Here is a 27,802-nt window from a genome sequence, read left to right on the forward strand (position 1 = left end):
TCAATACCGCAGAACGGGTGGCAATAGTTAAGTTGTGCCCAGAGTCAATGGGGGGGGGGGGGGTGACAAGAGACCCTGCACTATGTGGGGGCCTCTTTCCTCACGCCCCCCCCCGCAACAACGCGGAGGGAGAGGGGGGGGGGTGAGGGGCCCAGCCCACCCGGGCCACACGTGTGGACCCCCCCTCCTCCTCATACTTCACCCCCCCACCCACATCACTCTACCCCCCCCCCATTCCCCGCCGCGCTCGCTGTCTCTGCGGCGAGAAAGAAGGCGACCAAGTCTTTGCCTCGCGTTCTCGTGGCTCTCGCGAGGCGAAGGGGGCGCCGAGTTTGCCATTTTAAAGCGGGTACTTTTTGGCGAGCGCGTAGTAAAGTAGTGCGCGGGTGGAGGGGGTGAGGGGTGATGGAGGGGGGGGGCGGAGGGGGAGGAGTCGCGAGCAGGCCCTACATCCGGGTACTTTCCTTAGGCAATGCCGGCCGCACCACACCTATTCCTTAGACAAAGTGAAATAAATTCGCCGTCAATGGAGAAAACGTAGTCCGTCCCACCACCCCTTTACTCCCCACTCACATTTTTTTTACTTGTGAACATTTGTTTCTTTTTTTTAATCGCGTGGATCGCTAGTCCGGCAAGCCGTCTGTTTTACGTGTGTTGGAGAAGGAGGAGGAGAAGAGGGGGGGGGTGAAGAGGATATTTTTTTTGGTAAGCAGCGCTTGTTTTGGGAAGCGTGGTTGAAGGGGGGAGCTTTGCTTTTCTAAGTTTTTTTTCCTCTCTGTGTGTTGTGTTTTGTCGGTCCGCGCCGTAAAGTGTGTGATGAGTCCCGAGCAAAGCAAGCGGGCAGCAGCAGCAGCTGTGGCTGAGCGAGTGAAGATAACTTAGCGATTGTTCACTCCACTCTAGTGGGGGCCCTGCACTTTTAATGTACTTTTCTCTCTTCTCTTCTGCTGCTGCTGCTTCTTCTTGGCCTCCTTCGTGCTCTGGGCGGATCCCCCCTACAAAGTCGCCGGCATGGAGCTGTCGGCTCTTCAGGAGGCGCTCAAGAAGGAAATCCAGTGCCATCAGGTAGGGGTGGGACTTCTTGGAGGTGGATGGAGGGGGGTAAAGGAGGTGGTGTGGGTTTTTGGTGGTTGTTGTTGGTGGTTGGTGGTGGTGGGGGGGTATTTTTTTATTGTTATTTATTTTTGTTTTATTTTATTTCTTATTTTTTTTACGTCCTTTTCACACCCTCCTCCCCCCCTCCTCCGAAATGGTTTCGGTTTTGGATGGTTTGGTTGGGCTCGTACTGTCGCTGCGAACAATATTATAGTGTAGATGTGTTTTGAACACACAACCATGATTAGATGATTAGATGACTACTTAAAATAATTTAAATTAATTTGGATGAAATAATAGTGCACATTCACGACGTATATTGTTAACTAGTCGGATTTCTCAAAATAGTACGAAGACTGAATACGTAATTTGTGAAACTATTTAAATGATAACAGCTTCGCGGTGACCCTATGCCCCCCCCACCACCCCCACAGTACAACTCTGGATATTTTCTCCTCTTAACCTCACGTAGGCCAGCATTTCCCCTCTCATCACGGGGTTAGAGGATGGGGAAGGGGAGAATGTTAGGTTATTGGGTTAGAGGGTTAAGATAACGATAGTGGTCACCACGACTATCACGGCATTGCAACCCCCTCTCTCTTCCATCATCATCATCGTTGTTGTCATTTTCCCCTACAAAGTTGTTGCTGTTATCCCCCTCTTCTTCTCTCTTTCTCTTGCCAACACCAACACTACCACCACTTTTTATTTGGCCGAGCAGGGCGAGCGAGGCCCGGGCAAAAGGCGCCAGGGTTGGTGGGGGGGACGCATGGCTCGGCCTTGGCCCAGGAAGTGTTAAACTTGCACAATGTGGCAGGCAGCAAATCGAGATAGAATATACTATAGTTGATACTCGTACAACATTATAAACCACGATTATTATACGCGAGGTGGGAAATACATGTTAGTTTTCGATTTAGTTGATGGGCGGCGGTGATAGCTTGGTGTTTCTGTTCCCTTTTTGACGATACAAATTGTTAATTTTCATATTTTTTGGGGGGTATTGTATTACAATAATGTTGGCACGTCTGGCTTGTAGTTTGATTAATTTGATGGTGGTGGTTGTTGTTGCTGCTGTTGGGTTGCAACATTAATATATGTGGTGCTGCATTGTGTAGCGATCATTTACGATGGTTATTGTGAATTTTGGTTGTGAATTGTTGTGAATTGTGGTTGTGAATTGTTGCGAATTGTGGTTGTGATCGTACCTCGGTGATTGGCCTTTGCGTGTTACTCTTTTTGTTTGATAAACTTGACGTTAGTTGAGACCACGGGCGCTTATGTGAATAGCAATGGTTAATGGTTTTGGGTGTTGTGTCGATATGCAATATCTTCCCTCCCCTTTCGTGAGATCGCGTTTGTGTGTCTCTTGTTTTGTAATGCTTGTTGCACCACAGTAGCGAGCGTCGTTGAATAATCCATACTGTAGGCCCCAGGCGCCCGAGGCTTCCTTGTTGTTAAACATGCTTCTCAAAGCAGGGTAGCCCATTCTCTTACCTTGTTCACACTTAATTTCATTTCTGCTACTTTGATGGAGGAAGGAAGACGGGGGGGGGGGGAGAGGCTTGTATTTTATATTTAGGGTAGGGGCAAGTGATTTGGTTGCTTTGCAGTGTTTCCCTCTCTCGCGCACTGCTGTGTTAAGAAGTACAGCGGTTACAGGCCACCATATATACACTCCATACCATGTGTGTGTGTCTTTCAGAAACTTGTTGTGCAGATGAAGCAAGACCCCCAGGTACGATGACCAAACCATTTCCCATACTTGCGTGCGCCCACGTGTCCACATGCGAGAAGGGCGGGTCTTTAAAGAACAAGAAGGAAAAAAAACCATGCTCTCTCCCCAGCCGTAGGTGTGGCTCAGCTAATACAGATTGTTCCTGGACTCTCCTTGTGGCCAGTGGTGGTGCCATTCCACCTGCCCCCCGCCCCAAGCCTCTGTTTTTAGGCTCTATCCTCAGAGCCTTTGCCCGGGTATCACTTTTTTCTCACCCAATGACCACGTGTCCCCCTCCCTCCCCCCCAGCATCACGCTTTGTGTATTTATAGCAAGTGCACTTTTTTTGACTAAATGGGTTGCCCATGCGCTTGGCCTGTACAGCATTAGAAATATAATTTGTGTCGTGGCAGTAATGTTTATAAAACGGAGGTGATGTTTTTTTCTCTCTTTTTAACAGTGTTTTTTTTACTTTTCAGAATGCAGAATTGAAGAAGCAGCTCCATGAATGCCAGGCTAAAATAACTTCGCTCAGTGAAAAGCAAGTGAGTAACTGCGAGTGTCCACTATCTCTACAGAGGCTTGCATTCATACCAGTGTTTTTTTGTGGGTTCTTAAAATTACAACTTTTTGTGAATATTAAAAAAGAAATAATCCTCGTTCGGATAACGGGCCTGTAAAGCATTTTTTTAAAAATGCAAAGCAATTAATATGAGCAGCTCCAAAAGAGAGCGGGGGGGGGGGGGTCTGTACATTTATTTGCAGGTGCCCTTTGTTAGATTTGGAGTTGTTTTTATAAAAAGAAATAGGCAAAGATAATGGACTCGGAATGCTGCACCTGCTACTTACAGATTGCATGCAGCCCATGAGATGAAATGCCAATCCTGGAAAAAATCAAAATGGTGCCTTAAGCACCTTTCATGGTAAATCTGGAACCGGAACTTTTGATTCTTAGATGTTTGCTCTTCTGTGGGGGTCTATTTTTGTTGTTAAGTCTGGGAGTTTATTGTTAAGCTGTGTGTTGTGATCTTCCGTCTTAACATTGTAAAGAATGATTATTTTAGTGTCCGCTAAAGCGGCTGTATTCTGCCTGCCATACGTGTTATCAAAGTTAACTTTTGTTTGATATTGTGTCACTTTAATCGTGACATCAAACCTCATTTTTACATGATAGACACACGAATGTTGCGTGTTGTTTTAGTCAAAGAAATCTATTACCTTTTTTGATATTCGGTGATGATTACAAAACATGACGTCAACACATTAGTTCGCATTGAAAACAATATTTGTGTAAACAATCGTACGTTGTATAAAGCGGGCATTGTTGTGAATTTTGTCACGGAGCGAAAGGTAAGGATGAACTGAGAAAGATCATGGATGGTAATGGAGAGAAAATGGCAACTTTATGGGAGCTGTGCATTCGCTGGAACTAAAGCTGACCAGCTGAGCAAACACAAATACTCTTTACTTGATGGGATTTTGCGTGAATTGTTAATATTTTGATATTTAAGTTATTTTAATAGGAACTTTATTGGAGAAAAAAAAACAGGCCAGTTGAAGTAAACTATAATGTATTTTTTGAATACTGTACAAGAACATGCCCACTTGCACGAGACAACACAACGCTCTTTGACACATGCCCATTGCTGTTGTAAGCTTACAGAAATTAAGAAAATGGTATTCGTAGCAAAAAAAATCTATTAAATCTAAAGTTGAAACAAGAGTAGATCACACATGTTTAAAAATGCATAAGTGCACTGCACTTCTGGATAAGCTGTATGTAGATCAGGGCAAAACGGGTCAGAACTGCACTTTTAACATTTAAATTTGACAGCCTTTTTATTTTTGAGACGGTACCTCAAGTTGTTGGGGTTTTTAGAACTATACCACTCTGCGTTTATTGCAACATTGCGTTGGTACGGTGCCCGTTGTTACCTGATTGTCACGAAGCAACGTTGAGGGTATGGGCCTGGGCAAAATGCTGGCTGTGATTGTCCACATCCTCTTCTGCATGCGTGACTTATGGTTGTCAGGCGCATCTCCGATTTCGTAATTGAGTGCACTGCATTCACTCCGTTATTTTGGTGTGCATAGCAAAACATTTACAAATATAACACGCAAAATTATCAGATTTGTTCGCACTTTGTTTCGAATGTTATCCGTGTATTGGGGAAGTAATATTCGGATCCTTTGAATGGTTTGCCGCCAGTACTGCATGAACTATCTTTAAAAAAAAATGTTATGGGTCTAAAACTGAAAAAACATCAGATTTTTGTAATGTTGTTAATGTTTTTTAATACAGTTAAACGTGCCAGCTTCTGCAAATTTAGACAGAATGATGTTTCCAGATGAGACACCAACCTAACACTTGAGTTAAACAAAATGGGTCTAAATGTTGAATTTCACATTGAATAACAGGCACGCTCCTTTTAAAGCAGGTGACTGATAGAATATTTTAAACGTAATACAGTGCCATACATGCTTAAACAGGAGCTGCTGTCATGGATTGAGCCAATTTCTCTTTAAACACCGCAAGTATAAATTGTTGCGGTATTAAATTATAACGGGTTGTTTGCTGTTCTGGCGGAATTACACGTTTTGGGTTATTTTAGATATGTCCAGGCATATTTTCTCCTTGAGTGGTAACAAAGATGTTCCACAATGGAATTTATGCTTTGTGATATTCGTGGCCACACTGATTTTTTTGTTGTTGTTCCAGCAGAAATTGATTATTTAAGTACGTTGCCTGATACAAGAAATGTTTTTTCAAACAGCTTAATTCTACAATGTCTTCACATATAAAAAAAAGTTTGAAAATGTACAGCTCCATTTTTTTCCCCCCGTAAAAAAAATCATTCTTATCCATAGGTACGGTTGGTTCAAGTAGCTTATGTATAGCCGACAAAAAGAGAACGCAGTGTGAATGCGATGGGTACACGCTTAAGCTACTCTGTCGCAGCACATATTTGAGAACAAAGTGTTTTGCCTGGACATGCGTATCTCGCCACCACTGTATAAAAAAGGCAAGTAGGCTAGGCTTGAATTACAGTGCATCGATGCAGCTCGGTGTGCATTTTCAGTAGCGCGATGAAGGTTTATGCATCCCTCTGCAATGGTCAGGGGGTTCCCTCCCACTGAGCAATTGGATGGCGAGTGGAGGAGGAGGAGGGGGGTTGCATTTTTTTTATTTCCATGCGGCTCTTTAACAGGGCCTCGTGTTTTTTTTTCACTTCCACCCAAAACAAATTCCCCGTCGTGCTTTGCAGTAGTTTTTTTTTTGCGCAGCGCAAGCCCGAGGTGCAAGACCGTCGCAGATAAAAAGTGACTTTGGTTTCAAAGTCTCTCGTGCACTGTACTGATGTGAGATGATTTATGCAGCATTTTAGAGGGGGGGTGGGTGTCGTGAACGTAGAGAGAGAGATAAAATCTCTCTCGATTCCGCCTTGGTGTTATTTGTTTCGTTACTGTTTATTTCTCAGCTTTTTTTTTTACTAAAAAATATTTGTTGCGTTTTATAGTGCAATACTACAGGTGCCTCGCCGTCAATTCATTTTTTTTTGGATAAAACACTTCTTGACAATGGTGGTTGAGAAGACTACGCAAAATGGCTGACCGCCATCTATTAGTGATGGGCTTTTTTGAAGGCTTGACAAAAAAACACACACCCAGTGGCATTTAAAACTTTTTTATTAGTTGCTGCTTTTGATGAGCGACATTTATTTTGGATGGTTACACTGATCGGCTTCGTGTGCTTACTTTTGCGGACTTGGTTGTGCAATATTTTCTTGTAGTGTACGGGCGAGCAAACCTTTCACAGCGTAGTGCTGTATTTTTTGTGTTTATTTTCACACTTCACTTGGATCAAAGGGATGGCATTCCTCGAGTCCAGTGAATTAAGGAGAGAGCCGTGACATTTTTTTCTCCTTTAATTGGAAAATCCACTTGCATTGCAAGCGGTGTGAGTTTATGGTATACATATTTTTTTAGCTCTTAATGATGCCCTCCTTTTCATCTCTGTCCACATTCACCACGTGTGTGCCCCCCGCGTTATCAAGAAAAGTGTTGCCACAGCCTCCTTTTGTTGTTGTTGTACATCGTCTTGTGGAAGAATTTTCAGCTGCTGCTGCTGTTTCGCGTTGCAACCACCGTGTCCGCCGTTGGTGGTGGCTGCGCTGGCTCGGAATTAATCGATAGCGATTGGCTTTCAGAACGTATAAACGGGGGCAGAGAGAGAGGGGGGCAACTGCGTGGCAGTAGTAGCAGAAGCCCACGCACTCTCTCCTCCAAACGTGCCTCTTCGTCGGGTTTACTGTATTACACCACCACACAGAGTATGCGCACACGTAACGCACGTAGCACACAAGCACACGTACGCACGTAGCACACACACACACGTAACACACACACGTACACACACGGTGCATAAATTTGAACTTTACAGTTCTGTAGGCCACATCGGCTTCCTTTGCAGGATTTTGATGGTAGGGGGAGGACGAGCAGTGGGTTGGGTTGGGTGGGTTGGTGGCTTTGTGCACTTGGGATTAGTTGTGTGCCCTTATTTTTTTTGGTAAGGGGAAACAAAAAAAAATATAAACGCCATACTTTCTGGTCAATTGTAGTTGGTGGTCAGTCTCGGCTGACGATTAAGTTCTTGTGTATGTGAAAACGATGCGACTGATGGGGGGGGGGGGAGAGGAGGTCTTCGTGAATAATTTATAACATTAACATTTTGTGGATAGACGTTGTTTATGATCATGAACCCGTGGTGGCTACTCGATGCCCATAATTCCCGCATTTTCTACATCCGTTTTTCCTTCTTTACCGGGATTTCTCAACGAAACTTGTACACCAGACGTTTCGTCTGTTAGAAGAACATCCTTGCTTTTGTTGTGTTTCTCCCAACCATCTTCCTCTTACCCGTACCACACGAATTACCTCGGACCGCTGCGTCCCAACACGAACTGCTGACTCATCAGCGGGTTATTTACATTCGGAACGTGGCAAGGTCTACGCGGGGTATCTTTTATTTTTCTTGCCGAATGTCACAGATGTTGTATGGAAAGTAGAGCACTCATTTGGGAAGAGGCCTGGCGATCAAACCATTGGCGCATCCCCATAACACATGGAGCATGACAGTCGAGAAGGGCCTTTGTTGGGTAGGGTGGTAGGGTAGGGTTGGTGGGGGGGGGACGGTGGTGGTGGTGCTTGGGGTGGATGGGTGTGAGGTTGCAGTGGGGTTTGGGGGGTGGATATCGTAGGGGGGGGTTAGGGCTGGGGGTGGTGTAGGGAGTTAGTGGCAGTTGCCATTAAGGGGGTGGGTGGCTTTTGTCGGCCTGCAAGCCGCACAGCGATCAGATGGCGATTTCCATTGCGAGCCACGTGACCCCAAATATAACCCCCCCCCCACCACTCTAGTCAAATCATCAAGCATTTGCATTTTCCACTTATGCTATTATTGCTTCAGGCTTTTTAACCTTTGTAGAAAATTACCTATCCTTTTCAGAGTCTCCAAATGCTGCTAAAGTTATTGATGTGTATATAGGATTCCCCTTCATATTTGAATCAATGGACTTAGAAAAAATAACCATTGGTATGGATATAATATTCTCATTTAGTGTTACACGGTTGGTACTTTTTATTTCATGAGTGTACAACGCCAGTAATGAATATAGGTTGCATTGGCAAAATCCCCACGAGTGGGGGTGGTGGATTCTGTGGGGTTTTTTGAGAAATAGGGTTCCTCTTTCCCCTTTTTTGATACTCTCGGCAGTCTTAAACTCAAATCCTTTCCATTGTTTGTGTTCAAGCCTCCATTTCGGCGACTGCCAGTGATAAATGAATTCCAGTGACGGCAACATCAAATGTGCAAGACAGAAGCGGGAGTGGAGGGAGGGGAGGGGGGTGAGCAGAGAGAGAGAGAGAAGCTACTCTGATGGAGGAGTCCTGCGTTCAGAACTGGCAGCTGTCAGAATTTTGCACTTTATAAAAATGCATTTACACCCTTCGTGGCATTAAATAGTTTATTCGATGTTTTTTTTTGCAATACCAAAACAATATAACGTGGAACATTAATTACTGTGCTGTGTTTCTAATTCCACATTGCCTGCGTGCATATTTTAACATTTTGCGCCATTGTTAATTATTATCTGTTATTTAACCACTATTGGGAGTTTTTTTTATTTTGTCGTGCAGTGTTTATGCAGTAAGGTCATAACGTTCGTACTGTACTGCTGATACGGGTTCTCAGGTGGGATATTTACAGACTAGTGCAGTACAGAAACAATTGCAGTCCAGTAACCCTTATAGACACTGTTTATAGGATGGCTCCTTTTAAATCCAGTCTAGAGCTAAAGTCCTCGCTGCATTGCTAATGGCACATGCTTGAGCACATGTTTGTGTACGTCAGTTTTTCTTGTTAACTTGATTGACATTTTGAATTGCACACGAAGTTAATATTTTTTTATTTTGAGGATTATTTTTTGTCCTTCACTGATTCTTTGCATTTGTGACCGGCCCATTACACATCATCCTTTGTTGAGCATTGGAAACCGGTATGACAGCATTATACAAGTGCCTCGGCAGTGTATTTCCATGAAGAGCTCTACACATCTTGGAAGCAATTATTGTGGTACATCTCAGCAGAATAGCAGGGTAAAGAACAGGCTACTTTGTGAAATGGAGGCACGCAGTTTTGTAATTTTCTACTCTATATTGATGTGTATTGTGCCTAAGCCGCATATGTATATTTGCGTAACTTTTTGGTAAAATTTCAACAGCAAACAACCCCCAATAAGTAACCCCCCCCCCCCTCAAAAAAAAAACCCCAGCACCAGTGCCTATTTCCCCAGTGTGCTGTTTGGTTCCATAATGAACTCTACAGATTAATTCTCGCCCCGCCTGACTTGAGATTGCATTTGGGTGCACAGCTGTAGCCGAGACACGGGGAGTGCCGACCAAAATTTATAGAGTTGGTTTGTTAACGCTACAGTGCATTCTTTGAGGGTCCTTTCCGTGTTAATCATTGTCATTCTGAAGGCATTGCCCCAACGCAACAGGGGCTGAGCAAATGCGTGGTAAGAAGATATTAATCACGTTTTAATTGTAATAATACTTTGCCCGTGCACGGGGAATGAGTCAGCCTTTGGTTTTCATTTATTGGCAAAATTGCTTGGCCTATTTTTTTTAATTGCACCTTGCATGTTCTTGTACGTACATATTTTTACAATCAAACCTGACTGTAAAAGGTCGGTAAAATTATATTAAGTGTACCACGAGGTTTTCGTGGATGTGAACGTGACATGTTTAAAGCAATTTTTTATCCAGGGTAAAGATTATCCCTTTCAATTTGTGCTCCAGTATTAAAGATAAAGCTTAATAAATTGGTTTTGCGCACAGTTATTGCATTACCTTTTATGGATGGCTCACATACAAAATAGGACAGATTTAAAATACACGACACCGACTTGTGTTTTCCCAGTACGATCCTGTGAGAGTACACTACAGGTCCGTCATAATTTGGCAACTCTCAGATGTTCGTTTTCATTTCCCAAATTATCACTGCTCGGAGAGGTGAGTTGAGAAAGGGAATTTCAAGGTTTTTGCAGGCCATAACGCACGTTCGAAGTGTAACGTGGGCAAGTTCGTAAGTCGTATTATCTCATTGTTTTAATTGGGAAGAATCAATTGAATGAGGAAACGTCAAAATCCTGGCTCGGGGCTGTCAAGTTACGGTCCATTCCCCTCGACTTTAATTAGTGATGTTGATGCTCTATGGAAGCCTCACCCTCTGCTCCCCAATTCCCCCTCTTGGTTTAAAGGGGGTGAAAACGAAATTGCCATCGGAAACATCACCATGCTTCAAGCCTAAGTGGTAACTTTTAATTTCCATCGGAAATCTCACAGTTCTGACAGCCAAAGTGGCGACTTTAAATGTTACATTTGTTTCACAAAGCTTATGTTATGTTTACTATAATTGGCTGGTGATGTAAACATTATGTAATTGGTGTATATATTTTTTATTGTTTTTAACGACCTTTTGCTGGGCTGCTAATGTTGGTTTTAAATTCACTGTCCCTGGGACTGACTCCTTGTGGAAAGTTTCACATATTTGTCCCGTTTCACTTTACCTAGCCAAACTGTCGAAGTCCAGGTCGCCTCGTCCTAAGTCACCACTCACAAGACCACAGACTTATTTGAAAATATTTTCAACACGATTCCAGTTAGCCGTTTTTATGGAAGTGTGTCATCCTGTGCAGGTTGTGTGCCCCACATTTAAGTTTATTTCTATATATACACGTACCTATTGTACTATCTTTTGCTACATGTCCTCGGAGGTTCTGCAGAAACTGAATGTTAACGAACTGAGTATTCTCAATATTCAGTTCCTGAACAATTAGAATTATACATTTTAAGTTGCTGAAGAAGCTTCCAGCGTGTGTAGCCAGTTGTCAGACATCATCCCCAACAACACGCGTTGTAGCTCAAACCCCCAATCTGAAATCTGAAAACAACTACATTGCACAACCCATGAAAACCTCCGCGGTAGTATACATCACAAGCTCCAAAGTAGTAAGCCCCACAACATAATTATTATTTATCAAAAACAAGAGGTAAAACAATGCCAGTTTAATGTAAACCCGCTAAATATTACTGTACTTCTGGTTGCGTAGGTTGATAGCCAGTGGAAATGCAAGTTGATGAATATAGAGCTGGGAATTAGGTGTAAGTTGATAGCTGCCGAGGTTAGTGGACTTTACAGTGTTCCTGATGCGGCGGTTTCATATCATTTTTCACGCTCGCCGTAATCTAAATTGTCGTACGTTTATATATTTGAACCATGTGTTTTTTTAAATGGGGGGGGGGGGGGGGAAATGCCATCTATCTCCCGGTTTGCTGGTAGCTTCATATACACGGATATATATTTATATATTGCACACGTGTACCATCACAGTAGGGGTGACTTGGTAAAATGGAAAGTGTTTACAGCAAGTGGCGATGAGCCTAACAGGCTTACGGATAAATCGTTAAATCCCTTCTGGAGCAGCAAACTTGTTGAAATGGTCTCCAGACTAACGGACCATGCACATATATACCCTTTTGGGTTTTTTTTATTTTTTACTGTAAAACTTGTGTGCCATGGATAGTTATTTTAAAATGTTTGAAAAAAAAATCCCAAATATTTTTGTGGTTTGCAAGAGACTTGGGAAAATCTATCGGTTAATGTCTGAGACATTGATTTTGTTTTATTCAATAATTTCTCAGTACTGTATCGTACCAGTATTCCCTTGCAATTGTCTGCGCTGGAATTTTTTGGGGAATTTAAGTCGTATTTTGTTTGATTTAAAGCCCGTACTGCTTTGAAATGTGAAGGTGAAATTGCCGTATTTTCTCCATCTGGCAGCGGCAAATCCTAGCGTTCCTGCCAATTGCTCACACATCATTTGGGGCCCAGCGTGACTAAATGTCGCCTACAAACCCACCCAGACTCTCTCTTTCAAATGTGATGTAAAATTTAACACTGTATTTTGGCAGGCATGTCCAGAGGACTTATCATGTTGTGGAATCGGTTAACTGCTTTGAAAGAGTAGGGGGGAAAAGTTGTAGTGATCCTCATAGTTTTAAGCAAGGTAAGTATGAATAAAAACAGCTTCTTAATTACTGAACTTGGACCCTTTGATTCTACTAAATTGACAATAAAAATGTAACATTTCAACCCAGCCATATAGGCCACGCTCAATTTGGCACACTGATATGTCCAGTAATTGTAGTGTGCTCCATCACACCTTGTTGGGGCAGCCCACAGGGCCCTCCTTGGAAAAACCAGACCCTTCCAGTGCTGACATTTTGCAAGAGGTGGGGCGGTGTCTTTAACAGTGATGGGAGGGATGCTGCGTGTTAAGGCGGAATGGGGTGGGTGTAGGGATTTCAGGGTGGGGTGTTGGAGTTGGAAGGTGGAGGCACTGGGGTGTGGGTAGAGATGGGAATGTATGGAGTCATTTTAGTAATCCTACGTGTGCCAGAATATTTTTCATTCTTTTTTCCCCCTGCTCCCGAAAATGTACGAAGGAAGATCTTGTCCAATACCCAGCCACCGACACTGTTTGAGATGACGATAACACATTAATTCCTACTCCTTTACATGTACTGCTTTGTTATGGAGTGGGATATTAATATATCTTAGCAGGGAAAAAGATTAGTGTGAAATCTCAGTGTCTAAAAAGCAGCATCTTATTAACACCGTATGGACGACATATGCTTACTTGACTACTTCTTGTATGATACACACACGCTAATCCATAGGCGTGTATATAGTTTACATATAAATAGGTCATTGAGTGGTCAGAGCATAGTGTGGAAGACTTCAGGATCCTCATTTGGGGAGCCCTGATTGAATTTTGCTTCCTGGCAAGTTGATGGCTGAGGTGGTTTGAGAATGAACGTAGGAACTAAATGGATAGCTGCTTCTGTAGCAGTATTACTGTATATGCGCTCTGCGGGGGAGGGTTGTGTAATCGGCGAATAGCACCCAGATTTTGCATTCGATTGCAAGACGTCTTTTACGTTCCGTGTCAACTGTGCTTTTGAAATTCTGGTTCGGAATGTTCAACGGAAACCTCTCCACGGGCCTTCTGCATTGTCATTTTCATCCATTAAGTACACAAAACATATATTTACAATACGGCTGGGTCTATCTCAATATTAAAGCAATATGTTGCTGGTTATCGGTTCTATTTCTCAGCTAGTCGGGAAGACGCAAATATACGTTTGAGAAAAAATAAGTCTCGCATCTGTTTTAGCGTGTGCCGCTGGAAGGGAGATGTTGGGCAGGGCTTGATGATGTCACCAATGCCATTAGCCACATCAGTCTGACGTAGAGGTGGTGGTGCCATTTCTTAAAGGTGCCCGAGTAATCAGCCACAACAAATGTAGTTTGATTGCAATGTTTAAATAATTAATTGACTAATTATAACAGCTCTAATGTATACATATAACCAGTCTAGTGGTCAGTACTGACACAGTTTGTACAGTTTTGATCCTTGATGCTTTGATTCTAAATTCGCCCCCCCTCCCTCCCAGTAGTTTCACTTAACAAATGCACCATCTGCTGCAAAATGGACGTCAAAACCCCTCTGACATAATTTGCGAGAGGGGACCTTTGTATGCAAGTATCCCAAAATTCCCCTCGAAAATGTTAGCAACTATATGTAAAAAAAAAAATTGATGGACCTTTCATATTAAAGTTGTGCAGGTATCCAATATACGAAAAGATAAGTTTGGTCAACATGCTCGCACGTGAATAGCGATTGATTTAAAAAGGAAATGTATTGATTTCAATACACTCTGCAGAGGAAGAGTTTTGAGGTCTATATAACGCATCAAACACACATTTGTGGCAAACTTTGAGATCGTGCCCCTTTCCATGGGTTTGAATGTTGCTTTAAGGTTAATTATTGGTCTATTGTCCGTGGCGAGACTCAGCGCTACGATTGAACTATGTTTATTTGCACATTGCCTTGAACAATATTGCTCTGTGGGTGGTTGAGGTGGGTTTGCTGGTAACCATTGTACAATTCTCGTAGTAAAAAGCCCACGTCTCAAGGCGTTTGTCGTAATAACCTGGTCACGTCAGATGGCATGGTAGCACAGATCGTTGCTAGCCATGTTGCTCGCACGTTGTAAGTGTTTTGATTTGTTGTGTTCTGACGAATCATTCGAATGTGTTTTATTTAGAGTATCTTCCCAAGGCTGTACTGATTAAAATGAGGGAATTGTAAAGAAGTGCATAGCATATTTTTTTTTAGTTTGACAAATCTTTGGTACGTGTCTGAAATATTAAAATGGCTATTTCCCTGGATAAACACAAAATACATAAAAAAACAAATCATGAGATGTACAGTGCATCTTAGTTTTGCCAGAGCTGAAGGCCTTTTGTGACCTGTCGAAATATTTGCCAGCTCGTTAGTTACAACTGGTTTAATAAATAAGCATTGGCTGTAAGCGCATAAATATTCTCCGTGTGGTTGGTCCGCGGATTTTTTTTTAATGCCCCCTTTTGTGGCTACTTATTTACCGTGTAATACTTGAAGCTTAAGAGGCATCTGCTTCATCACCGTTCTATCACCAACATGGAGGCGTGCATACAGTAGTGTGTATTCCGAATACGCTCGCCTTGATTTGGTTGCGCTTGTGCCGTTTCTTCCTACACAACGTGCATGCAGTGGTTTAGGAGAAAATAATTGCTGTTATTAAATTTATGGGGTACCCAAACATCAAGCCAAGGTAAGGGCCGTACATTTGTTTTACTTATTCTCCCCAAAAAGGGCCAATACTTTACTCGGATGGGGGTGGGGGTGGGGAGCTTAGCATGCTACGCCGTGAATTTTAATTGTGCCCGAGTGAAACCATTTACATTGAATTTCCCACTGCAGCTGATTGCTACAGTATATATAAAAATACTTTTCTAAGGGATGTCTTAAAATATGAATAGGCACAATCTCTTGCAAGTGAATTGGCAGGACCTCTATCGGATTGTGTTTTGAAGGGTATGTTTATGGAATTGTTCTGCATTTGCTTTGTGCTTAGTGATGCAAGTTTGCCTTTTGAAAAAAAGTGGGAGTTTTATTTTTAAATGTTAAGTCATAAAACTTTTTTTCTACTGAGAATTTTGCTTGATTGCATGCTGATTGTACCGAGTGGCTTTTTAATTAGAACAACGAGTTCCTGTTCCGAAAGTCCTTTCGGAAACGTTGGATCGCTCGCTACATTTTCAGCCCTGTGCATAATAAATGTCAGTGGGTTTTGCTGGTGAAGGTTGCATCGGATGTCCTAAACCCCCCCCCCCCCCACGATCTTGAACTGGCCACCGTTTTTAAATCCGTGTGACCGCGTGTCATTTGCATGCAAGTGTGTGTGTGTGGGGGGGGGGCATTTTGAGAGACGTCAATTTTTTTTAAAGGGGGGGGCAATTGGCAGGTGCCCATGACGTTGTTAGCGCAGCCTGCATAAACAACTATTGCTCCTGTGCCTAATTGCGTGCCGGGGGGGGGGGGGTGGACCTGGAGGCTGAGATTTGTTCTCGTGCTGAAGGCATCTCGGGCATGTTTGTGGTGAGCGTTTGCAACTTAACTGGTTCACGGTAGTTACTGCTTATTTATGTGAACGTTGTAGTCATGTTTGTTCGACCAAACCACAAACCATATTACCGAATAAAAGAGCCTTTGCTTTGCATGGACTCTGTATTAAACATGCTCTACACGGGAATTATAATTGCAATGTGTTGTTATTCTGAGCCATTTACGCCCATAGCCGTGGGTTAATCCACAAGCCTGTTATTTGTTGTGCTGTTGTTTATTCATGCCTTTTGCCCAACCACCGTGCTGCAGTGTGCCATTAAACGGGGTTCATTTCTGCGTGAGCTCACGCAACTTTAGCGTTTGAAAGGGAATGCAAACGTATAATGAGAAAAGAGGCTGATTCAAAATCCAATCATGGACATGATTTGCCTGAAATCAATAAGTACTTATCTGATAGTTCACAATCTTTTCCCCCCCCCCCCACGCAATTTTCTCCAAGCCAGTGGTGTATTCGGTGTACGCAAAGATTTCTTTAAATATGTATGGGTGCCGAAAACCATTGGTAATATTACGGATGAATTGTGCGTGAAGGGACATTAGCATTCTCGTTGGAGCCAAAAAAGAAAGGCAAAGTTCTACTGGTGGAAACGCCTGAATCCTCCTGGGCATATGCCAGCAACAGTGTCATCGCCGTCACCGTCGCAAAGTTTGTAACTTAAACCCTTAGATGGAGACTCGAGATCGTTTTCTATTGGCTGTTGGGAGTCCCTAGAGCCCAAGTCGCATCTGACACTATTTGTGTTGCCACCGTGCCCTGACTTACGTCTTGGCTTGGTGGCTGGCTGGCTTTTGTGTTTATTGCCGCTGGCCAACACTGCAGGATGTTTTGATACAAAATGTATGCACCGCTCCGTCCGTATACGCTGCCGCAATTGCACGGATACAGATCTTTAATCCGTGCGCGCGTGTGGTTTTGTTTGCGCGGTGCGCATATACGTGCATTTTATTTACGTGCAAACGGAGGAGAGGGGGGAGAACGCATGCTTTTAATAAACTGAAAATGGGTTTAATTGTAAAATTTACTTTTTCGGTCCAATGAATAGATGGAGGGGGGATGGGCAAGGGGGGTTAGTGAAAACCAAAATGTATATGACCACCATTAACTGGCTTTGACTTCACAGCTATTTTTTCCCTTTTAAGTAATTGATGAGCTTGCAGCTGTGAACCCCCCCCCTCAAACTCCCCCTTCCCAACGTGCCCCCTCCCACCCTTCATTTGTTGATCTGCTTAAAAGGATTTTTTTAAAGGCCCCTTAGCTTCATTAATACTGAGCTTGCTCTAACAAACGTGCTTGCCATCTTTCTGCGTCCTTTCGCGCCGGGGCCATTTAGGTTTTGGGATTGATGTAAAGAATCCCAGATAAGCAAAGCACACTGTTCCCCCCCCCCCCCAACACACTCTGCTGAGAGATTATTTTAAATTGTATCTGTTGTGTAGTGTTTGTTTAAAAAACAAACTAATGACCAAAAAAACTGTTTACTATACACAAGTACGTGAGCTTCGGTTTAATGTTGCTTCATTTATCAAGATAACAGACATTGGATATTTATTTTTTGTTATTTTTGTTGCAAGGGCAACCTAGTTTACCCTTACGGTGGGGAACCGTTATCGATTTTTTTGTACAATTTAGTTGTGGGGTCATTTTCAAATTTTGATTTGGGCGATGACGTCAACAAACATCGACCTCGCGCTGCATTGCAGAGTTATAAAATTATGAAATATAAAGGTGTCAAGTGTACAGTACTCTCCAAATATATAAAGACAAAGATGCCCCGTATAGCCTGTGACAGACTGTTGGGGCAAGTGCTGTTAGCGAGCACCTATGAAGGCCGGCACGGCACACAAGAGGGTGGGTGGCCAACACCACGCCTGGCCGTCTTCGTCTCCCTCGTGGCGATCTTTACACACCGCACCAGGTACTCATTTGTGGCTGAGTCGACCTAGGGGAGACCCAGGACCGGTTTCAGGTAATTGCCACTGGTGCTGGCCGACAGCTGGAATCGAACCAGGGTCGCCAGGTTAACCACTACACCACCGCTCCCCACAAATATATAGACACACAGCGGGTACAGTATACAAGGTTTAGGAAGGATTTTGTGGCATCACGCTGCATATATTCTTGCGTGCAAACGCGTTGTTTCACGTCCAATATCCATTGCTTAGTTGATTATTATTATTTTCATATAAAGCAAGAAAATGGCATTAACTCAGTCCAGTGGCAACATTACTTTTGATTGACGATGACGAGTGTTCGGACCCCGAGCGCATGAAAAGATACAGCGTTTGAAGTCTCCTGCGTGGTGCTGATAATAACAAAGCAGTTATTTCCCCAGTGACGGAGCAATGGGGGCTTTATTCTCAGCCTTTAGCGAAGAATTGATGATAAATTACACAACCGCGCTAGCGTTCAACTACATAAAAATACCATTTGCAGTTAAACATACATTGGCCTACACTTAATAAGGATTTCTCTTTTTGTATTCAAAATCGACCCTGATAAAAACCATTGTTTGCAACAGAACATTTAGTAAGGACACCTTTTTATATATAACGTTATAGCCATATGGGGGAATGCTTGTAACAAAGCCAGTCTTCCCTGGCAGATGATAATTGCCTTGAAGTTGGAAGAGACCAAATTAACTTAAAAAGGGGGGAATGGGGTGCAAATTCAGAATAAATTGGAATGTACCATCTTAAGCCGTGCAATAAAGTGGCTTAACGTGTACCATTTGCCATATATTTTTTTTTGTTTGTATGCGCGATCCAGTTGTAAGTTTGCGTTATGGAGACCAATATGAACCCACACACAGATGTAGCCGGAGTGAAAGAGAGACCCAGATACTGTTAATGTTTAAATAGTGTAAGAGATTATTTTTATTACTATTAGAGGAGTCCCACAAGCCAAATGTCTTTTTTCTAGATTTGAAGCTTTCGTGACTGCAAGGATTCATAACTCTTTGGTTTTTTCGGTAAAGTCACGTAGCTAAAAAAAGAATAATAAATTGAGTTATTTTCATTTATTATTATTTTATTATATATATGTATTTCTTTTTTACCTACGTGACTTTATCGAAAAACCTAAGAGTGTGTCTTATTTTTGTTCCCCTTTTTAGTTTCATTGACTGTCGAACAGATTTCACAAAGGGGGGGGGGGCACATTGGCACTGGAAGATGGAGGGGTCTGGTAGTGATGCACTGACAAGCTCCCCCAAGTACACTGTAAAACACTAGAAGCTGTTTACTGGAATACACAGAAAGGCTCTAATCATTTTCATCTCTTGAATGTGATTGATTTTCAAATGCATGTAAATACAACGGCAGCTTTGTAAATTATTAAAACACTGCCTAAACTAAGCAGATCAAATGTCTTTTCATGTGAGATCGTGGATTCGTTATTATGTCCGTGCGTATTGTCTCTGCACGCGCAAGTATCGTGTGTGTGTGTGGTTTTTTGCAGTATTCATTTTCTGTTGTAATTACACTTTTTTTAATGCATTTTTGAACAAGATAGCCCCCTCATTGTCACTTTCTCTCCACTTGCACAATAATAATTAATGTAGACCACCCGGTACTGTACATTTTTAGGCAATCGCATTTTCTGCGCAGTTTTTTTTGTCTATTCCGAACGCCGCTCCGAAAAACACAAAAACAAATTGCGTTCATTGTATTCATAGCCTGCCTGTCCTGGCGCATGCGAGGATTCTTAATTGATCCGTGTTTACTATTAACCACGCATGTAGCTTTGTGTGTAACAATACGAGAACACACATGGAATCCCACGTTGGTGCCTTTTTTCTAAAGTTTCCATGGTAACCATGATTTCGTCAAATGAACGTGAAGGTCGCGACCATGCTGAAAAAGGTTTCTTTGGAATCCATTGTTGAAATCTATTGCACATATTGAACCATTTATTTAGAATGTTTCTAAGCACGATGAGAGAGGGCTTTCTTTTTTTCGTGATAAGTATAGTCATTTCAAGGTCTGGCCTAAATACATTGATTGTTGGACATCGTAGTCAAATTTATATGTTGTCCCCCCCCCCGCCCTCTCTCTGTGCCACTTACTGCAAAAGTAATTTTGATAAACATAATTTGACAAATAAATGTTTCACGCTGTGCTCTATTGAGGAGGGGGTGCGGGTGGGCTGGGGGGGGTGGGTGGATACTCAAATATTTATAGCGGCAACTGTAATAGTACGGGCACTAAATAAAATTCCGAATATCATTTTAGTATATCCGATTTTTTTTTTTAAATGTAATCGCTTCCACTCTTGGCACGCCGGCACGTGGCACGTACTAAGTAGCGTCAGAAATTGTCCATCGGGCGCGGCGGTGGGTGGCGGGGTTTGCGATTTTGGTAATGTGCGGACCTTAAACGGAGAGATGGTTGTAGGGCAAAGCTCCCTCGCCCTTTTCATGTAAGCGTCCTGCTGGTTTTTTTTGGCTGGCATCCTGCTGTCGTCCATTCAGCCATCCACACGGGATGCTGTTTTGTATGCTGCTTCCTCCCGCAGTAACTTTCCTGCGCCGTAAGCCGATGCGGAGTTTGTGGAGAAAACGTAGCCGGTATTTAGGTAGTGGCTTTTTTTTTCTCGAGGATCTGTTTCAACGTTTAAATTTTGTTTTATTTGTTATAAGTGTGACTTCTTCTTTTCTTATCTTGCAGCACAAAATCATCGGTAGTGTGACATGGTATAGGTGTATGTAGAAATGGATTTAATATACACTGACCTTGATTCAACCATTCACATTGGCCATGACCTCAGTTTAACGGGCAAACTGTACACAATTGTACCTTACAAGATACTTGCACGTTACACATGCAAATTGAGTTATATTATTTGTAGCACATTGCGGTGCAAAGCAATCACAAAATAGCCGTTATATTTCAATGGAGCAGTTTAGCATCGGTTTAGCCCTGCACACAACACATGGACACTGCCGGCATTTCGCAAGGCAAGCATCAGACTCGCACCTTTTACGCTTGAAAAGCACTCGCCAAGCCTTTGTCCTGCCGTGTATAATACTGCATGTTTTTAATTTGCTTGCACATCGGCATTGTTTAGAGGCGAAGGAAGGGACATAACTCTGAGATAGCAAAATATGTAATTTTGTCCCGGTGATGAAGGTCTAATGGCTGCAATGCTCATCAACTTGTATTTTTCTTACTCGGAATACGGTAATTTAAATTTCATGATATGAATGCATGTTGTGAAGCGTGGTGTGCGTGACATTGGGGCTTGCTCGTGATGGGACATTTTGATTATGCATGTAAAGATTATTGCTTTCAAAACAATACAGAAAAATCACAGCCACTGCTGCCTGTTGTTTTTTTTTACTTGGATCTTGGCTTTGATGCAGGGAGTGGTGGCTTAGTGGTGGTATACAATATGGTGTCTTATGCATTGTAAAGAATGACTCGAGGATTTGTATTAATATATTTAACTCTGGGCAGAATGCACAGAACGTTCAGCTCTGGTACTACTCCAGCCGTAACAAACTTAACTTTGCCATTATAGAAAGCGATTCATTTGTTGAAAATGGCTTTAATCACATTTTTCAGGATAAGATATTGTAGGGCTCTTCACTGTTAAAGTAATCTGTTCATAGAAATGTACTACACTTGGAATATTTTGTGCACAGTTCAATTGAAAATAACAAAGGTAGAACTATTTTTAAAAAGTAATGCAAGAGCCTATTCGGGTGAATAGATTTGTTTATATTTTTATAGAATTGTTTCCACAATCGATTATTATCGATTTCAAAATTCATGGACTTGATAATCAAATCCAGCACAATTTTAGTTGCCATCGAGCCGATTCGCACGCGAATACTCAAACAATGTGGAGCGTTCTGCTTAGTCATTTGACAACCGGTTACGTAAAACATAAATGCACAACAACTTTCAGGCCTTTGCCATTCCACTGTTGGTCTTCAACCATGCTGTGTCAAGTCATGGGCTATTGTTTGTATATAATTCACCACGCTGGTCAGTGTGGATTGGTGAAGGTTGGTTAACCGATGATCTAATTTATTTGACCGCTTTTTGCACGAGATCATCGATGACTCAATTAAAATTAACAAACCCCTGGATGCAGTATATCAAAACCTTTTGCATACGAGTGGATGAATTATAAACAAGCACCTGGATGTGACTGGGCATAGTGTACCACATTAATAAAATGTTGTCATTCCTTTTGGGCGTGACTTGTCTGGCATTTGCTACTGGAACATCCAGTTTTGTTTTTCCCCTCTATGCTTTGTAATTAATTAATGGCGCCATAAAAAAAATGTGGAAGATAAGAGTGGTCATCGGCCGAGTGAGATTTGAGTCACACGCTGTTTAATCCCTGTCGACTGCAATAAAGAAAAAAAAGCAAGTCCCTGCGTGAGCCAAGTAATTTTTTTCCCTTCCTGCTTAAGCTTTGAACCCCAAATTGTGCACAACAGCTTTTGGAGGCGTTCACAGCCTGAACTTCAACACCGTCAGCAATGAAACGTGGCATGTCGCGGCGTTGATGAATTTCCAAGTCACGTGCTACATCAAACCCTCGCGTCCGTTAGGTGACAAACGCTTCCATGCTAATGCATTGCACTGTATGAATGTAATGTGTGTTTGGGAGAACGCTTTACACCGTGACTGGTCCAAAAGTGTGTTCTTCTGCGTCGTGTTAATATGGCAAATGGTAGCCAATTAAGTGTGTTGTGTGTGTCACTGAATATTCGGTACCTGTGTGTTTGTGTGTATGAGAACCCAAGGGAAACGCAGTGGTTCCCGTCAGTGACGGCAAACTAGAAAGCTCCGCTACATGAAATATGAAAGAAAAAATGGGTTGGAAGAGCAGTCTTACAACTTTGATCTACAGGTAGGACAGTACGGTTTACTCTTGCCTTTTGGGAGCTGTCGGATGAAAAATTAAAATCTATTTTTATAAGTGCCAAGTGCAAAAACCCGTGGCGCGCGTGGGGTGTGATTGGCTACACTTGCATACCGATGACAGTTGTTGGATTTTCCTTCGTCAACAGAAAAACACATTATTTTCCCTTCTTTTAATATACGTACAGAGTCCAGAAAATTAATGATAGTTGGCATTACCCACAACCTGCGTTGTTGTCATTTAAGCAAAGGTGAAAAGAGACTTTGCATAATGACCTCAACGTTACCAAGCTGGACTTGAACGCAATTAAAAATGTGCAAGTGATGAGACGGTACCGCCACTGGAGTGTGAAAGTGGCAAAAAAAAAACATTACATTTAGTGCGCACGTTCCGAATTGTTTCAGCGCTTGGGCTTATTACGGATTCAGCTCGGAGGGGCTCGACTTGCTGATTCCAGTAATAAGCTCGCGGAGAAAAGGGATTTTTTTAAAAATGTTCTCTGCTCGTATCGCTCTCTTCCAGGAGTCGTTGCCAAGGTAACTTGTTTGTGCGGGTTGATTGGTGGATACACTTCCCCCTGCTAAGAGACAAAGTGTGTGTAGGCGGTGGTGGTGGTGGTGGTGGGATGGGGGAGGTTGCTGGGATTGTACAGAGTGGTGGCTGGTGCAGAAGTGGGGGGGGGGGAGTAAAGGGGTGGGTTGGTGTTGAATGAAGATTTTTTTTTTATCAGCTCTCAGCAAAAGTCCAGGCTGAGACGAAGCTGCTTTGATGTGTACATGAAACCTTTAGACCGCACGTTTTATACTTAATCAAATAGTGATTTTTTTCATTCTCGTCTTTTGTTTGATTATCAGAACAAAGCAATAAAAGGGGAATGTTCTGTTTAACATTGAAATGCAAATAATTAAATGTATTAAAGACTTACAAGGTAAAGTAAATTACATTTTTTTTTCTTAAAACGCTGCGCATAACAAAATATAAATGGATTCTCATAGTATCTCTAAGTGCTTAATGTACGATTTTGCTGTTGCCGTCAGTAGTGTGCACATACTAAAATTATATTGAAATGAAAATTGTTAATACGTTTAAAAGTTTAAAGCTGCGCGTGAAAAATATGATTTGACAATGTCTTGCATATATTTATATACGAAGCAGAGGATGGGATTTTGCTGCGGGCTCCGTTTTATTTTAAAATGGTTTCGTCTTATACCCAGAATTCCTTGCATTCCTCGATTGTGTTGTTCTGGCAAGCTCTGAAAATATTAAAGGTTTCGATGGAGCTTTTGCCAAACAAATTGGAAATAACAATTACTTAATTGGCAATTTGTTTAGGCGTACACTTCTCCAATTTCCTATAAGGCTTGCATCTTTTCTTCATTTAATTTTGTAACCATTGTACTGTTGACTCATGGCAAAAAGGGGGTGGTAGGGAAGAAGAGAAAGGCTGGTGGGTGGGTGGGGATCGAGTTTGCATAATGGTTCAGTCCATGTTTTCGGGCTGAGTCACCATTCTCGCATTCAAATGAATGGACTAGCCCAGGCAGCTGGGAGCCAGCTCACGTGACCCCTGCCCGCCCAGCAGCATCCTGCTCATTGATCTGATCTCTGACTGATGACCTTTCCTTATAAATAACAAATGGAGGGAACCTTTAAATATAACAAAGATTGAATCATTAAACTGCAATATACTAAGAAATTTGCATAAAAATAAATCCCACACGTAGAAAGTCCTTCCGTGTGGTTAATTATGTATTTTATTGATTCCATTGATTTATCTGGGGCAGTAGCTCGTAACCAAGAGCATGCTATTTAAAAAAAGAAAACGTTGCGTTATTGGATGGTGCTGCGTGTTCTCGAAAAAAGTGCACCGCGCTCTTAGCCTTCCAAAAGGAAACTTTTGCAATCGCGTAGTTTCCGCAGAAACTAACACGGCTGAAAAACGAGAAAATGATACTTTGTGTTATGCGCAAGTTTGTCCGATTATTTTTTAGCTCCAATTTTAAAAAAACGGCTGTGTAAGTGAAAAAAATATAGTTGGCCATATTTTGAAAATGACATGTGCATGTTTTTTTTTTGAGGACCAAAAAGGAACATGATGACATAGAAATTGTGATATGGAAGAATGGGGGCAGGGGAGGAGGGCCTGTCCTTACAAATTAGGAAACTAATCACGTCTAAATCCCCTGCAACAATCGACCATCTGCCGAGGCCTTGTAACGTTCGCAAACGGCGTTTCTCAGTGTGCTCACTACAAAAAAACTTCTCCTCTGTGTCTTCCCTTCCCTCTGTCGGTTATAGCCTGGAGCAGGAATCTCTTCGTCGTGAGTAGGAGATTGGTAATTTCCAGCAGAAACACGGTGATGCTCTGCCATCCCGCTGATAAATGTAGGATTCGTAAGCACGCCAGTGTCAGGTTTTATGCCAGTTTCTACACTGCAGCACAGAGATAATGCAGGACTTTGAGCCATTCTTAAGTTGTCATGGCAACTGTACATCTCATCCCGATACCTTCCAAATAAATTTTGTGTTTACTCTATTTTTACTTTTAAACTCTGGCAATATATTGTGCACTGCAAATGGTACGAAAGATGTGCTTTTAATAATAACCTCCCTCCTTCGCTTTAAATTGTAAACTCCGAAAATTATGTTGCTGCTGTGATGTGATTGCGACAGTTTATTGAAGCCTGAAGCTGCTCGACTGTCGGTTGTTTTTTTTCTCGTTCCTTCTGTAAATGTCAGGGCGGCTTATAACGTCTTTGGGTTAATGGTGGCCGCTCAATACATTTAAAGAACCATCGGCGAGTTTAGTTGGTTTCGAATGCAGATAACGAAGCAATCGGTTAATGTTTTTGGTCACTTCAAAAGCTTTTAACAGTAAGGGGGTTGGTTCTCACTAATGTCGCATTGCATCATTGTCCACTTCAACCTACATCATGAGAAACCGTTATCATTTAATTAAAAAAAACCCACCCAAAATATTTCCTCGTGGGGCGTAAAGTGCTTAATTAGCCCAAAGGTCATGCGTTCTGAACTCCAATCAAGTCCCATAAGTTCTTCTTGCTGTGAAGACCATATGCTTTGAGAATACATGGGAGTTTCGCGTCACGTTTAACATGGGGGAGGGTCCTTTTTTTTTAATCAGTCGTGCATTGTCGTGTCGCTCTCCCAGCCATCGCCTTGATGCCTCGTCTTGATTTGTATTATCCCGGACTGGCCCCCTTTTATCTCGCGTGCACTTCGTTTGCGCCTCTCTTTATGAAGTTGCACTTAGTAGCAGCCTGCTGAGCCGAGTTCGTTATCGACAAATTGGATTTCGGGCTGCCAATCCACTCCTCAGCAGCAGGTGCAGACTGGCAATATGTGTCCTCTGTTACTCAATTATTTGTACATTTACTGCTGAAATATTACACTGACTTATAGGTGTGTGTGACATTAACCCTTGCCTCCACTGTTTTTTTCATTCCCCTTTTTGTGTGTGTTTTTTTGTATTTGAGCAGAAAAAGGTTGTGGAGCAGCTGAGAAAAGACTTGCTTATCAAGCAGCAGTCTGCAAGTACCCAGGTGAGCTTCACAGTCTATGCTTCATATCCATTTGCAGCATTACACATTTAAAGGCTTAAAACGAATCATTGCATTTTAACTTATGTGAGTGTTTTTGTGCGCGTTTTTTTTTCTTCACATTTGCCTGCTTCATCTTTCCAATTTGCAAACAAAGCATGAAATGTTTTGTTGGCATTAACATCGATAGCTGCGTGCGGAACGTTGGTGTGAGCTTGTGATCGTGATGAGCAGTGATTCTGTGGAGATTTTTTTTTTTTAAACATGTTCCCGTTCTTCAGGCAAGCTGTTGCTCTCTCAAATTGGCTGTGAGAATAAAACACTTAGAAATAAAAAAAATATTATACCGGACTTGCATTTGTTGATGTAGCCAGCACTTCATTAGTATGTACACTGCAGTCCTTGAAAATCCTGCGTCCTATATATTTTACTTTTATAATTTTCACATGAAAGGCTATTTCGGTGGAACAATGTCGGTGGTTGCTATGCGCAGGTATGGTGCTTAATTCAGGGCACATATTGAACCGTGCCTCAAGTGGAGAGCCAAGTCGAGAAGGCTTAAATAAGAAACCAATTATAAATTTTATACCATATGGCTATTGACACGATTTCGAAAATTATAAAATAAAATACAAATTTGAAGCCAAGGACATTTGAGTTAACTCGGTATGCAGTAAAATTAGCAACAGATATAAACAGTGCACGCCTTGCGAATGGCAATGTCAGCACATTCATCTGAAATGCTGCTGCACACGCCTTGTTTACACGGAGCCCAATGTCAAGCAGAAGGAAATTGTTGCGTTTCACGGTTCCGCTGAATGATGCGCCATCATGGGCGGTGCTCGAACCCACCTTGATCTCGGGACATGTGCACACTGCTTCAGAGCAACCCCCGACGCTCCTCAACAGAGCCCGATTTTTGTATGTTTTGCTGAATCGTGCCAGTGTGTTTTTTTGGTAGACGAGAAAAGCTGTGAAGTTACATAGGATAAGATGTGTGACAAAGGCCGGTTTGAATAGCCTAGAGAGGGGGAGAGGGGGCAATGGTTATTTGCATGCAGAGTGAATGTCATTAAAAGAACGTAGCAAAAAAATGCGAGGCTTTATTTTAAGTCTTTGTGTACCCGTGGCGGACCCATAAGCTAGTGTACGTACAAATGTATCAGGCACACTTTTAATTCTCTGAATGGCATTGCGGTACTGTAATCATTTCATTATAACGCACTCTAGAGATATTTGATATTTACGGCTTGTGCGTTTCTTTTGGAAGCTCGGTTCTTTTCATGCCAAGCTGGCAGTTAAGCATCCTGAAAGAAGTTTCATTTGCGTTGTTCCTGAGGGAAAGAATAACGGAAAGGAGTGCAAGCATTCAGAAGGCTGCTCTCTGGTGGCCGTAAACGTCTATGCAGAGCCCTTTTGATAA

At 42.3% G+C, this 27,802-nt stretch overlaps 1 protein-coding gene across 6 annotated transcripts in view; it reads left to right on the forward strand.

Moving 5' to 3' along the window:
* The first annotated feature begins 434 nt into the window (after positions 1-434).
* Positions 435-27,802, forward strand: part of LOC144720368 (PHD finger protein 21A-like) — a 47,563-nt gene continuing 20,195 nt past the window's right edge. Inside the window, exons 1-5 of one of the 6 annotated variants that reach the window (XM_078597087.1) lie at positions 435-705; positions 1,004-1,065; positions 2,801-2,833; positions 3,292-3,357; positions 26,320-26,382. In XM_078597087.1, coding sequence (XP_078453213.1) covers positions 1,012-1,065; positions 2,801-2,833; positions 3,292-3,357; positions 26,320-26,382 — 216 coding nt within the window. In that variant the 5' untranslated portion in view covers positions 435-705; positions 1,004-1,011. The other 5 variants (XM_078597091.1, XM_078597093.1, XM_078597088.1 and 2 more) reach the window with 5 other exon arrangements.

Source organism: Lampetra planeri, chromosome 8 (genome assembly GCF_965212315.1).
Source record: "Lampetra planeri chromosome 8, kcLamPlan1.2.h2, whole genome shotgun sequence".
Lineage (NCBI taxonomy): Eukaryota > Metazoa > Chordata > Hyperoartia > Petromyzontiformes > Petromyzontidae > Lampetra > Lampetra planeri.